We start from the raw sequence: 14308 nt of genomic DNA on the forward strand, positions 1-14308 counted from the left end.
AGGTGCGTTTTTAAGGAAAATGAAAGATGAGTTGTTCAGCACTGTACTCTACCTACTGACATGGGTGTATTTACAGCACTGGATGTGTGGTGACTGTTATCTGTGCTTTTACAAAACTGGATCAGCAGGGCAGTGGCTAGCAGAGGCTCAGGAGAGCTCCAGGGCAGTAGGTATCGACGTCTGATTGAGCTTCAAACATTTTTAAAACTAATTGTGTCTTTTAGCTGCGGCCTTCCTCTGCCGAGCGCTGGTCCGACTTGAGCTTGACGAACTCCTTGGCCACGTCGTCGTTGTTGCGTTGGGAGAGGATGCGCAAGACGGTGAGGCCCGTCTCGTCCATGTTGATGCGTTTCCCCAGCGGCAGCCAGCAGGCCACGCTGCCTTTGGAGGCCATGTCCTTCAGCTGCAGGACGGCCATGCCCACAGTGCGGTCCTCTCGCGCGAAGCAGTAATCCTTCACACACACCTGCAGCTCGTAGCACTCGGGCCCCACCTCGCTGCTCAGGGTGCTGCAGAGGACAGGATGTCATCTCATCACAAATGTTCTACAGGCCCTATGTCGTTTTTTTTCTTATATTTTTGATGTACTATACAATGTAGTTTATTTTTTTCTTTATTCGATGGGTTTACTTTTTTCTCATATTGTCTACATACCATATACTTTTCTGTGTCTTTGTTTTTCTGATAATTTCAACATACTGTACTATGTTGTTTCAGAGGAGAGGATTTCATCTCATCACACAGGTTCTACATGCCCTATTTTCTGATATCTACCACATACTTTATGTCTTTTTTTCCTTATATTTTTTATGTACTATACAATGTTGTTTGAAAAAAACTAATTCCACATTCTATACTATGTGCTTTTCTCATATTTTCAACATACCATCTACCTTTTCGTATATATTTGACATTTCATACTATGACATTTGTTCCGATATTTTGAACTTAATATCCTGTCATCTTTCCTGATTTCTTCAGTATACTATACTGTGTTGTTTTTTCGACATACTATATTATATGTTTTTTAAGGCATAATATACTGTGTCTTTGTTTTTCTCATATTTTCAACACACTATATACTTTTTCGTGTAGATTTGACATTTCATACTATGACACATTTTCTAATATATTCAACTTAATATCCTGTCTTTTTTTTCAGATTTTTTTCGACATACTAAACTATGAAACCTAACCTTAAAACAAACAAAAACACAACTCATCAGTATTTCTACTCACAAAATGAAGGATTCATTGTATTTAGGGGCCCAGCTGTTGTTCTTCGACTTGGTGGCGTACTTCCTCTTCTTGTCGCTGAGGTGAGGGCCGATGATATAGATCTCCACAAATGGCCGGAATATTCCCTGCGTCTGCCACCTCAGGTCATTGGCAGCCACCACTGAGACGGAGAGAGGGGAGGAGAGTGGGAAGGTGTGAGTGAGAGAAAGCGAGAGAAAGATTCATGAGGAGAAAATGTGTGAACATTTCGGAGCGGTAAAAAAACACGAGTCAACAGAAAATTAAAAAACAAGAAAATGCTGGTCCTCCCTCAGGTGCCATATTCATAATGAGATGAGGGATCATTTATATATTACTTCATTAAAGTCTTTGCATGCTAAAAGGTATTTATGCCTTTGCCATATGATATTGAATTTGATTATCGTTTAGATTTGTGCAGTCATTAATCCGACATGTGGATCAAGCCATATCAAATATAGTTTGATTCATTGTTTTAAAACAATATACTGTGATATTTTCCTCAGTGGTTTAGTACTTTTTTCTAAGCACCGTATATCTTGAGTATAAAGAATATCTTGACACTACAACCTGTATAATGTAAAACAAATTGGTCATATTTCATACAACTGATAGAGATACACCCAGGTCAAAATCAATGTGCCTGCTTATTCAAAAGATTTCAATGCTATCACATGCTCTTTATTAGTGTTTTCCACTTCATCCACTGATCATCTCTAATTGAGTTGGATCTGTTGACATGCAACTCAGTAGCTGTTCTGATCTCATTCATAGGACTTTTAGGAAAAAGTTATTAAGTTGTGTTATTGTGAGTATGAAAAGTAGTCCCTTACCTTTCACTGTGACCTTGTGCTCTCCTGTGTTAGGATGGGTGAAAATCTCCACATGGATGGACACCTCTCCGACAGCATCGTCCACTCCAGATCCTGAGGGGACAGACAGAGTCAGGCTTTCCCCTTCAAGCCTTCAAATGTGGAAACATGGACTCCTCTTGCTTCTCTCTCAGACCAAACACTCCCACAAACCACTGGGCCCAGATCGTCCTCCTCATTTTGAAAGGTTACAGAACACTTCCATTTCAATTTAATAAAGTGATACATTGAAATGGATTTGACTTAAACCTTTTGGATATTAAACGGAATATTGAATATGCGCTCATTTGTTTAAACAATGAACTAATCACTTTGTAACAGGAGGACGTAAACTTAGGCGTAGTGATCTGTTGGTGCAGCTGTTGTGGTCTTGACGTGGAAAGACAGAGCTGCTATGAGTGGGCAAACGATTTAAAAAGGTAGTTTCAGTAATTCTCTGTAATGCATTTAAAATATCTTCTACAGAAGCTTCCTGTATTAAGCCACGACGTAGTTTTTTTCTCAAATTATTTGACACACTGTGTTTTTTTCTGATATTTTAACATAATATATTCTGCCATATTTTTTACATACTATACTTTACAATTGTTTTGACTATGTCTATTTTTCTGATATTTTCAACATACTACACATACTTTTGCCGTGACCTGAAACAACTTTTAGTTTTTCCAGAAAGGCAACAACTGAATAGCCTTTGCGCAGATTCAGCGATTGAAAGGCGATCATTAGGATCAGTGAGGACGGTCATTTGTGCCCACTCATAGATGCAAGTTGTCTGTTTGGATGCAGGGTGGTTATTTAGAGGCAGAGAAGAAGCTGGAGAAAGTAAACCCACAGTGTGCTTTTCCTGACATGCTCAGATGGATCTACACAGGTGGACACACCCATTACTTGGTAAACCTTTTTTTACCAAAGCATGGAAAGAGGAGGGGCAAGAAAGGAGAAGAAGCGTGCGAAGAGAGAAGCACCACAGCCTCTCAGTAAAGAACGGCATCACTGATATCCCTCCCAATAATGAGTGATGAGCATCTGGAGGACTTAAAATGAAGTTCCAGGTCAATATCCTCCATCTACGCCAAGGAGGATATGATTTCAGTGGGGTTCGTTTATCTACTCGTCAGCAGGAATACAGAAAAAGCGTCCGATTTGTATGAATCATGTAAGAGGGTAGCATGAGCCAAAGAGAACTATTATTAACATACATTTTGGACCCAAATGATGTCCAAAGCCATATCTCTTGATTGCCCTCCAAATATAAATGTACTCTTTCATTAATATTAATGTTTTCCCTATACATTTGACAGTATTGAATGTCTGTATGTCCTGTACGTGTAATACAAGTTCTATTTCGTCCCTACTGACCGCCAGAGGCGGTGCTTTAGCACTGGATATGTCCATCGCGCGCGCATGCGCAGCTCGAGTACCAATAACAACAAAGTCACCTGTGACCCACGTGACACCGGCTATATCAGCCGGTATTGTCAGAGGATCTGTTCCTTTTCATCTTCTCGCTGCGCGAGGGTACCGTGGCTACGTTTTCGTAGCCTACAGCGTTCAGGCTTGAACGTTTGATCGGAGGGATTTCTCTGCAAACAGCTGGCCGCGTGAAGCTTCGCGACTGACAGTCGGAGCTATGGGTCGTTAGACGCGTCCTCCAGGAGCTGCGCCGGCTGTGCAGAGCCTCGACAGACAGGTTTGTGTCAGCTTGTTGCTAGTGATGGCTGTGTTTCCACACCCGCTCCCAGCCAAGTTGTCCTGATTACCGTCTTATTGTTTGTGGCTTAGACTTTCTGGTGACGACAGTGTTCCCGCTTCCTCTCCCATAAAGTTGCCCTTATGCTCTTTTGAAAGTTCTGCTTGTGGCGTTGTGCCCGAGCTATCATTAGCATTTGAGTCCCAGCTTTGGCTGCGTTGATTGTTAGCAGCAGCCGCTTGGCTAACACCTTGCATGTACGGTTAAGCTTCATTATTTAACTCAGCCGGTGAGGGCAGTGCTCTCGCTGCTGCTCCCGGTAAACGCATGGTATGGTTGCAGTAGCGCTATATCGTGGTATTTACTGCTCCTAGTACTAGACTCCTAGCACTAGGACGATATGCAGAGAACAATCTTCACTGTGTGTGCTGTGTGCTCTGCATGTATGGCCATTAAGGAGGATTTCATCCTCCCAATATTATATTGTCTAGTGGGCAGCCGTTGGCTGACACTTTTAGGCACCGGCCACAGTTACTATTGTAACTAAGGTTCTAAGCCGTAAGTACTGGCCATAATTACTACTGTAACTATGGTTCCAAGCTGTGTAAGTACTGGCCATAGTTAATACTGTAACTACGGGGTTAAGCCGTAAGTACTGGCCATAGTTACTACTGTAACTACGGTTCCAAGCCGTGCACGTACTGGCCATAGGCAATACCGTAACTACGGCTCTATGCCGTGTAATGGCCATAGTTACTACTGTAACTACGGTTCTAAACCATGTAAGTACTGGCCATAGTTACTACTGTAACTACGGTTCCAAGCCGTGCAAGTACTGGCCAGAGTTACGACTGTAACGACGGTGCTAAGCCGTGTAAGTACTGGCCATAGTTACTACTGTAACTACGGTTAGATGCCGTGTGAGCCCTGGCCATGGTTACTGCTGTAACTACGGCTCTGTGCTATTCTATTCTTTAGAAGCTAGTTATCTGGTCTTAAACATGTGTGTTATTTGACTTGATCTCGCTTGATCGTTAGCAGCAGCCGCTCGGCTAACGTCTTGCGTATACTGTTGGCTTCTTTATTTTACCCAGCTAGGTGAAGGCAGTGCGCTCGCTCCCGCTCCCTCTACCGGTAATGCGGATGTAGCTACATCCCTTTTTCTGTTCGGCGAGTAGTAGCACCGCTCTACTCTTCCCGTTCAGCAGGTAGCCGGTGAAGGCTGTGTTCCCGCTCCCGGTTACACTGCACCTGGCGTTCGACTCTAACTTAACCAGTGAAGGCAGTTCTCGCCCCCACTCCTGGTAGACGCCAAACGGCCTCGTCTTTCCGTTAAGCAGGTAGCCGGTGAAGGCTGTGTTCCCGCACCCGCTCCCGGTTACACTGCATCTGGCATTCGTCTCTAACTCAACCAGTGAAGGCAGTTCTCGCCCCCGCTCCTGGTGGACGCCAAACCGCCTTGTTTTTTCTGTTAAGCAGGTAGCTGGTGAAGGCTGTGTTCCCGCACCCGCTCCCGGTTACGCTGCATCTGGCATTCGTCTCTAACTCGACCAGTGAAGGCAGTGTTCTCGCCCCCGCTCCTGGTAGACGCGGAACTGCCTTGTTTCTCCGTTAAGCAGGTAGCCGGTGAAGGCTGTGTTCCCGCACCCGCTCCCGGTTACACTGCATCTGGCATTCGTCTACAACTCAACCAGTGAAGGCAGTTCTCGCCCCCGCTCCTGGTAGACGCCAAACTGCCTTGTTTTTCTGTTAAGCAGGTAGCTGGTGAAGGCTGTGTTCCCGCACCCGCTCCCGGTTACACTGCATCTGGCATTCGTCTCTAACTCAACCAGTGAAGGCAGTTCTTGCCCCCACTCCTGGTAGACGCCAAACTGCCTTGTTTTTCTGTTAAGCAGGTAGCTGGTGAAGGCTGCGTTCCCGCACCCACTCCCGGTTACGCTGCATCTGGCATTCGTCTTAATTTAACCAGTGAAGGCAGTGTTCTCGCCCCCGCTCCTGGTAGACGCTAAACTGCCTGGTTCCGTTAAGCAGGTAGCTGGTGAAGGCTGTGTTCCCGCACCCGCTCCCGGTTACGCTGCATCTGGCACTCGCCTCTAGCTCAGCCAGTGAAGGCAGTGTTTTCGCCCCCGCTCTTGGTAAACTGCCTTATTTACTAATCCAGCTAGGTGAAGGCAGTGATCCCGCTTCCTCTGCCGTAACGTGGGTGTAATTACATCCCTCTTTCTATTCGGCGAGTAGCAGCAACGCTCTACTCTTTCCATTAAGCAGGTAGCTGGTGAAGGCGTGTTCCCGCACCCGCTCCCGGCTACGCTGCATCTGGCTACCCACAGAATGGTTCATTCATGTAGCGCCTGTAGGGTTTCTCTTGAGCCCGAGGACGGCCACGACCACTGCCCCTCCTGCCTCGGCCGCTTCTGGCGGTCAGTGGGGACGAAATTCGAGCATCTGAGGGAGGTTCTCACGGTAAACACCTGCATGAGCTGTAGCTGCATGCCTCGGGTGCTCAGAGTGGCTCGAATCACTGAGGTGGAACGTCTGGCAGCAGCCAACAGACACCTCTCCTTGTCACGTACTCCTCCAGATCAATTCGGCCGTTCCCGGCGACTTGAGGGAGCGATGGCTTTGTGTGCTCCCCCCAATAGAAGGACTAGAAATAGGCTGTCCTCTAAAGTGGATCGGCTAGCTGCCGATAGGGGCATGATGAAGTCGCCTCTTGGCCCTTCAGCCTGGGCCCGGTGTAGGGGCTGCTAACCCCCCCCCCCCCCCTCCCCCCTCGTGCCTGACCGGAACCCCCCAAGAGGCTCCAGGGTCCGGGGGGCTGGGCTCTGAAATCCCGTGGGTGGTCGGTGGCTGCTTTCCCAGCAGCAGCTCAGTTTCTGGGCAGTCTGTACTTCCGTCCCTTGGGTGGTTTTCACCTTAACCCAGGGGTACAGACCGCAGCTCCGGCCCCTAGCCTTCGGCTGGGTCTAATTGACAGTCGTCAGCGATCCGGCAGGGGCCCTACCTCTGGGCCAAGAGTTGTCCGTCCTTTTGTCCAAGGACGCAATCAACCCAGTAAGACCCTCTGCTTAGCCAGGGGGTTCTACTCGGCATACTTTCTCGTGAGCAAGAAAGTCGGCAGATTTCGCCCGATCTTGGACCTCAGAGGAATCAACAGATTCCCGAAGGTGCTGCCATTTTATATGCTGACTACTGCATACGCACAGGTGGAGTGGTTCCCAACCGAGGGATGCCTACTTCCACGTGGGCCGGGCAAGAGGGGGCCTTATATTCAGTTCCTCCGGCCCTTGGGCAGACTGGCAGCTGCCTCGGCCGCTGGGCCCTTAGGCCCGCTGTCGTTGTGCCCCATGCAGATGTGGCTGAACAGCCTTCACTTGGACGCCAAGTGGCACAGGCACAGTGAAGTCAGGGTGTCGCAGCATTGCTCCACTCTCCGTCACGCTGGAGGGGCAGGGCCTATCTCTGGTAGGCGTGCCCATGGGCGCCATCCCATCCCGCCAGGAGACCATCACCATAGGTGCATGTCTCTCAGGGTGGGGTGCAGTGCGGCAGGGCAGGACCGTTCAGGGTCAGTGGTCTGCCCAGCAGAGTGCGCGCCGGGTCAACGTGCTAGAGCTTCGGGCCGTGCAGCTTGCACTCACGCACTTTCTACCCCAACTGGGGGGCAAGAATGTGCGTGTTCCTTGGGGACAGCATGTACATTGTTGCTTAGACAACAGTCCCTTCTAGATAGTGGACGTTCTCACTCCACTCTGAATTTATGTGGCTGCGATTCTGCCCGACATGTTCGGGTCGACGGCGCCACGGCGGGGTGCCACAGGTCGGTGTCCCTCTTTATGAGAGGGGCTTTACGGCAGCGTTGCCCTTTGGGCAAATGTGGCATTCCCGCCCGGGGTCCTTCCACAAACTCACTTCAATCAGCCTGCCCAGCTGGCACGCTTTGACATTCAGGAGTACGGCACATCGAAGTTGCTGTGCCCGGGGGGTGCCCAAAGGGCGTATATCAAGGCTACTGCCTGTATACGGCAGGAGGAGCAACTCTTGAGTTTGCCCTGGCGGCACTAAAGGAGGTTAGGCCCTCTAACCAGTGGCTTCCCCACTGGGTTGTCGATACCATCTCACAGGCTTACGGGGCCAGTGGTCGCCCCCTGCCACCAGGCTGAGATGCCACTCTACAAGGAGCATCTCAACATATTGGGCTGCCCTGAGAGGGGTGCCCCTGGAGACCATCTGCGCCGCGGCGTCGTGGGCATCTTCTGGCACATTCTCCAGTTGTCATCAGGTCAATGTCGCCACTCCCCATTCTTTGGGCGTGGTCCTTTTGCCGAGCTCCGCTGCTTCCAGTGGTGAGCAAGGGCTTGGATTCTTCATGACATTGTTGGTATAGGTCATCCAGTGCTAAAGCACCGCCTCTGGCGGTCAGTAGGGACGAAATAGAACGATAGTTACGGCTGTAACTACGGTTCTATGAGTCCCGGATGACCGCCAGAGTTCCCTGTCACTCAGAATTCTTGTGTGCTCGCGAGAAGATTCGGGGAACAGATCCTCTGACAATACCGGCTGATATAGCCGGTGTCACGTGGGTCACAGGTGACTTTGTTGTTATTGGTACTCGAGCTGCGCATGCGCGCGCGATGGACATATCCAGTGCTAAAGCACCGCCTCTGGCGGTCATCCGGGACTCATAGAACCGTAGTTACAGCCGTAACTATCGTGTTGTATGGTGTCCAGGTTGTAAAGACCTTCGAGGAGTTTTCTCTGTATAAATGAATTGTAAGGACAGGACTTACATTTTACTTATATTATTCAAACGAATGGTTAAAGTCAGAGATATCTTTGCATTTAAAGCCTAATATATATAACTTTGGGTCGGCTCACCCCGATCCAAGATAATTCAACTCTGCACCCTGGCTCAAGTTAAGCTCTTGGTTTGGTTTGGCTCTATACTTCTAGCTGTAAGACTATTTTAGGATAAAGAAGATAGTGATGGCTCCCCTCACACCCCAACTCTTTTGTCTGGGAGGGTGAAGGTGGACAATTCATTCCTTAGTTTGTGTTTTTGTGCTGCAAGTGGTCCAGAATAGCCTATCCACAAGGATATGGTGACAGATGGGCATACATGTTCAATGTTTTAATTAGTGTCTTCACTTTGTCAACGGTATCTCTGTGGCGCTACCAGCAGCCTGTGTGTGTGTGTGTGTGTGTGTGTGTGTGTGTGTGTGTGTGTGTGTGTGTGTGTGTGTGTGTGTGTGTGTGTGTGTGTGTGTGTGTGTGTGTGTGTGTGTGTGTGTGTGTGTGTGTGTGTGTTTCCAACCAGACGCCCACTAAACAAGGTGTCTGTGGGAGTTAGACGGCAGTGTGTTCCTGGCATGCAGCTCTCTGCATCTCTCCAGGGAGCATTATGGGATTATTGGTCTCGCTGCCAACGGGACCAAAGGGAGCAGCAGTCATCCATCTGGGCTCGTCTACTCTATGGACGACATCCATAAAAGATGAGAAAGAAACTTTTCTGGCTGGGAGGCAGGAACATGTTGCCAGGAGCAAGCAGGTTTTTCTTTTCCAATAGACACTGCATTCAGACATTTCCCCAACATATTGGAAATCTTCACCAGAATGTACATTCAATGTCAAACTCGAGCTGTGATTGAGTCAAAGCATCACCAAAGTTGACGCATAAATATGAATTACCTTTGATTATTTATATTACAAATCATTCAGCTCATAGAACGCAGTATGTAAGGATAACAGTCATCCAAGCTATGGTGGAGATACAAAGAATGAAACTCCACTCAGCCTCAAACAGTCATGCTGCTCTAATCATCTACTCTAACAACTATCCAGAGAAAGCTGCTTGGCAGGAAGTTCATTTGCATCCTTACAGTCAAGGACATCTAGCAGCTGTTGGGAAGGATGAAGACACTTTGTATACCATGTATGCCTCCACTATGGGGACAGAGACATTTCATAAGCATGAACACCTAACTGGAAATGTCATGTTAGAATGTATAGCCACTGAGACGATATCAATACACATTTTTTACTTTAAAACCGTCCGAATGTCTGAGTAAAAATGTGTGGACTGAACTCCCCGTGATGAGACCTTCCATCAGGTTATAGTCTGTCCGTCATGCGATCCAAAAAAAGCAACTAGGGTTACACAATTTCAGACTTATCATTGAGTATAAACAAAGCACAAAGGCTGTGTTGTTTTGAGTATCTACGTGTAATTTTCAGCAATAATCTGCTGCATATACTGCCTTCATGCATATCTCATTGGCTTCTGTCCAGAGGAAATAACACAACTTGTTATGCAATATATATTTTACAAGTATTTCTCTGGAGCCTTCACCACTTTGCATAGCACTGTCCGTGTGCTGGAGCTTTTGCAGCTCCAACTAAAGTGCTTCTGTGTGAGTGTTTGAGAGACAAACCTTTCCATACTAATCTAAAGTGACAGAAATCAGACCACATGACCTGAGGGACTATTTATGATTGGCTCAATCTGTGTAGCGAGGGGGGGGTTGAGTTGAGCACCCCTTCTCATCGTGCTGCACGTGGGAGTTATTTGTGTGTGTTTTAACGTGTGTGTGTGTGTGTGTGTGTGTGTGTGTGTGTGTGTGTGTGTGTGTGTGTGTGTGTGTTTGTGTGTGATGATGAGCAAGCGAGGACAGGGAGCCCTCCCAGACAAAAATGAGCCATCATAATTCTTCATAATAATCCTAATCCTCTCCATCAGCGTTTTTAAACACTGGCAGGGGTGGGAGCGCCGGGGGGGGAAAAGGATTTCCTCTCGGTTTTCCTCGCTGGGAGAAGACGACACAGTGTGCTTCTGCTTCAACAACCTTAAGGACAGTCTCACTCCATCACATTGGCTCTGCTCAGTCACTTTTCCTCTCGTCCACGTGTACACACACTCACACACACTCGCTCAGCCCTCGGGCCTCTCTGGGTGACATCATGCTGGATCAGGATTCCTTCACACTTTAATGCATTTCCATTCTTTTGGCCTGATGTCAGCGCATCATGCTTTAGTGTCTGCTCATACATACACTCCATTGCGTATGTATTCAGTGCAGTTCCTTACAGACAGACATCAGTGTGTACATGACATGCTTTGATGCATAAAGTCAATGTTCTCATTGTTACGATGATGCAGGTACAGTATGTGTGTGCAGAGAGGCAGGGATAGATCAATCGGTGCATTGTGTGTGTCTGTTGAGATGAGTTTGAGCAGGCGGGGGGGTTTTGGGATGCACATGGGGTGGGGTGGAAGGAGTTGGGCTTTGGTCTGGAGGCTTTCTGGTGGTCCTTGATGTCTCAGGCCCTGAACCTGAATGTCACATACCCTTTTCTGGGTAAACATCCTCACTAGTGGTGAACCTCACCCCCTTCCCGCCGAACACTGGCCCACAGACGGGGCACAAGGAGGGAGTAGACGGAGAAAGAAGAAACGTTTGCAGAGTTGAACGTTAGAATAACAGAGTAGAAAAACAGACATTTATAAGTCTCGTTCCTAGAGTCGGGAGAGATTCTGATTACACACTCAAATCAGCTCTTTTTAGTTCTTCGGATCTGCTGTGAAATCCTGCAACATGCAAAAAGGACTTAGGTTTCCCCCGGAAACCACATGGCATTTTGCTAATTCGATTTTCAACGATCATCCGCTCAAATGGCATTTCTACCAGCGGCGGTCGGCGACAGTGTGTCAGCGGCAACGTTTCCACGAAGATGATGGCCGTTATGTAGCCATCTGACGGCAGGGTGGAGGCTGGGCAACAGAATCAAAGAGCGAGAGAAAAAGAGGGGGTGGGTATTTATTTTTCTAATAGCTGTCAGATCGTGTGAAGAATAGCCTCTGTGTTTCCCAAGGCTGGCGACAACGAGACTCAGCATATCAGAGAACTGTTGTGCAGCTACAGCCTCGACTTCATGCTCGACAAAGCATGAGTGACATTTGCAGGATATACAGCTCAGCATTCGGGAAAGCCTTGCTTAACACAAACAACGATTGGCTGACCTCTTTCAGAGAGTTATGTAATGTTAAAATGAAGATAGTGCAAATAAAGAGGATTACGAGTCTCCCAAAGAAGGAGAAAGGGAAAAGTGTCACAGAGAGTAAAGATCGTAAGGTTACCTTGTGCGTTTTGTGAGGAGACAAAGGTCTTAATGAGTTTGTCTGTAGCCTGGGTGTAGAGCGACAGGGCGTAGTGCAGAGACAGGAGGTCGGGACTCTTCTCCAGGAAGGTCTTCTTCAGACCCACGCCACCAGCATGGAAATATTGCTAAAATACACAAAGACAGAAAAAAGTTATTTAAAATGTAATGCAATGGTTGTTGATTGATCAATAAGATGACTATGCTATTAGTTGATGCACAAGAAATCATTCAAAAACTATTTTGATAAAGGCTCTAAATGTGGGTATTAAGAGGCTTTGTGTTATTGTTTATATAAACTGAATATTCTTTTTGTTTTTGACTGTTAATCAGAAAGAACATGAACTATGAACCAAAGTTATAACGGTGTTTGTCTTTGTAGCACAAGTTGCTAGAAATGAAGGAATGCTATGCGTTTCCATGGTCTTTATTGATTTTATTTGCATATTGGAAAGCCCAAAACTTCAATAGAGTTATTTGTAGATCATTTTCAAACATTTTTGCCTCTTAAAATACTTTAGCAGATGTTCCTACATTAGTTATAGTTATAAGGAAACATGTGAGGTTGTAATCACCTAAAAGAATAAATGACTTAGCATTTAAGTCACAAAAGTAAACCTCACACTCTGACAGATGGGGACTCTATACACCGCATCCTTGTAGACAACTTCTAGAGCGCAACGTTGAGTTTTAAAACCAAGGCATATATTGTGATTAATGTCATTCCCACTAACCATAAATATGTATTTGTAAAACATTTAACATGGCTCCTAACAGTGAGTTTCTACCTTGATGGTGTCCAGGGCCAGCTCTATCACTGCGCACTGCTTCGGGGAGAGTGCTTTAGCTTCCTCTCGAACCATGTGCTCCTGAACACGGACAACATTAGAAGCACAGAATAAAAAGGATCCATTAGTCCATTTCTTTTTTCTAGGCAATTAGAGATCAGTCTTGATCTGAAGTACCGTCAGAGAAAATAAAAAGCACCTTCAGTTTGGACAGCTGTCCCAGCTCCTTGGCGGCGTTAAAGATGAGCTGAGTGCCCTGCAAGAGACAGATAGAAGAAAGGTAGACAGAAAGAAGGAGAAGAGTATTGTTATTATCAGGACGACGCATGGCAGCAGCAAAAGGCTCAGTGTCACACAGAGGACAGCGACGTTCCTGACACACACATTCACGAACAGACAGTCACTCTAAACCGCCAAAGGTACTTTAAGTGCTCTATCAAACTTTTCTGTGATTCATTTATTGCAAAACATTTCACCACACACACACACACACACACACACACACACACACACACACACACACACACACACACACACACACACACACACACACACACACACACACACACACACACACACACACACACACACACACACACACACACACACACACACACACACACACACACACACACACACACACACACACACACACACACACACACACACACACACACAACATTGACTTACATGCATTTCCTAGAGACTTATCCTAACCTTAACCATAACCAACACATGCCTAACCCTTACCAAGTCTTCACCCTAAAATTAATGATCCCCCTTATGGGGACCTCCAATTTGTCCCCATAAGGGAAGCGAGTCCCCACACGTGACTATGTAAACAGATGTAGGTCCCCACAAGTATAGTAATGCTAGTCCACACACACACACACACACACACACACACACACACACACACACACACACACACACACACACACACACACACACACACACACACACACACACACACACACACACACACACACACACACACACACACACACACACACACACACACACACACACACACACACACACACACACACACACACACACACACACACACACACACACACACACACACACACACACACACACCACACACACACACACACACACACACACACACACACACACACACACACACACACACACACACACACACACACACACACCATTACGAAGAGAAGGGAAAGTGGTTCAGCTCGTAGTAAGAAAGAAGACACTAGTGCAATCTTGACACACGTGCAGACACACACACATAAACGCTCACACACACTGGTGTACGCAGGTGTTTCCTGGATGTCCAGCCTGATGTGAAACTCTGGTAAGAGCATATTTATTCACTATACAGAATGTGACCTTTAAATGACATCCTTGATTACAGCCTTAAGCATGATATAATCTTTTATTATAGTGTTTAAGGCTAAAACATATTCAATATTAAATATTGTTTAAAATACCATCACAGTGTACACATTGAAACTGTGATGTTCAACTTAATTAAACAAAATTCAAATACTAGATTTAGGCTTTACAGC

General features: G+C 46.7%; 1 protein-coding gene across 3 annotated transcripts in view; it reads right to left on the bottom strand.

Moving 5' to 3' along the window:
- Positions 1-209: 209 nt before the first annotated feature.
- unc13a (unc-13 homolog A (C. elegans)) overlaps positions 210-14308 on the bottom strand; it is a 55181-nt gene continuing 41082 nt past the window's right edge. For 2 of the 3 annotated variants that reach the window (XM_071202842.1, XM_071202841.1), the window contains 6 exons: positions 12964-13020; positions 12765-12845; positions 11957-12104; positions 2091-2183; positions 1240-1399; positions 210-509 (listed from right to left, as the gene is read on the bottom strand). In XM_071202842.1, coding sequence (XP_071058943.1) covers positions 221-509; positions 1240-1399; positions 2091-2183; positions 11957-12104; positions 12765-12845; positions 12964-13020 — 828 coding nt within the window. In that variant the 3' untranslated portion in view covers positions 210-220. Of the gene's footprint in view, positions 510-1239; positions 1400-2090; positions 2184-11167; positions 11225-11956; positions 12105-12764; positions 12846-12963; positions 13021-14308 lie in introns of all 3 variants that reach the window. The other variant, XM_071202840.1, reaches the window with a different exon arrangement.

The sequence above is a fragment of the Pseudochaenichthys georgianus genome, chromosome 4 (genome assembly GCF_902827115.2).
Source record: "Pseudochaenichthys georgianus chromosome 4, fPseGeo1.2, whole genome shotgun sequence".
Classification (NCBI taxonomy): domain Eukaryota; kingdom Metazoa; phylum Chordata; class Actinopteri; order Perciformes; family Channichthyidae; genus Pseudochaenichthys; species Pseudochaenichthys georgianus.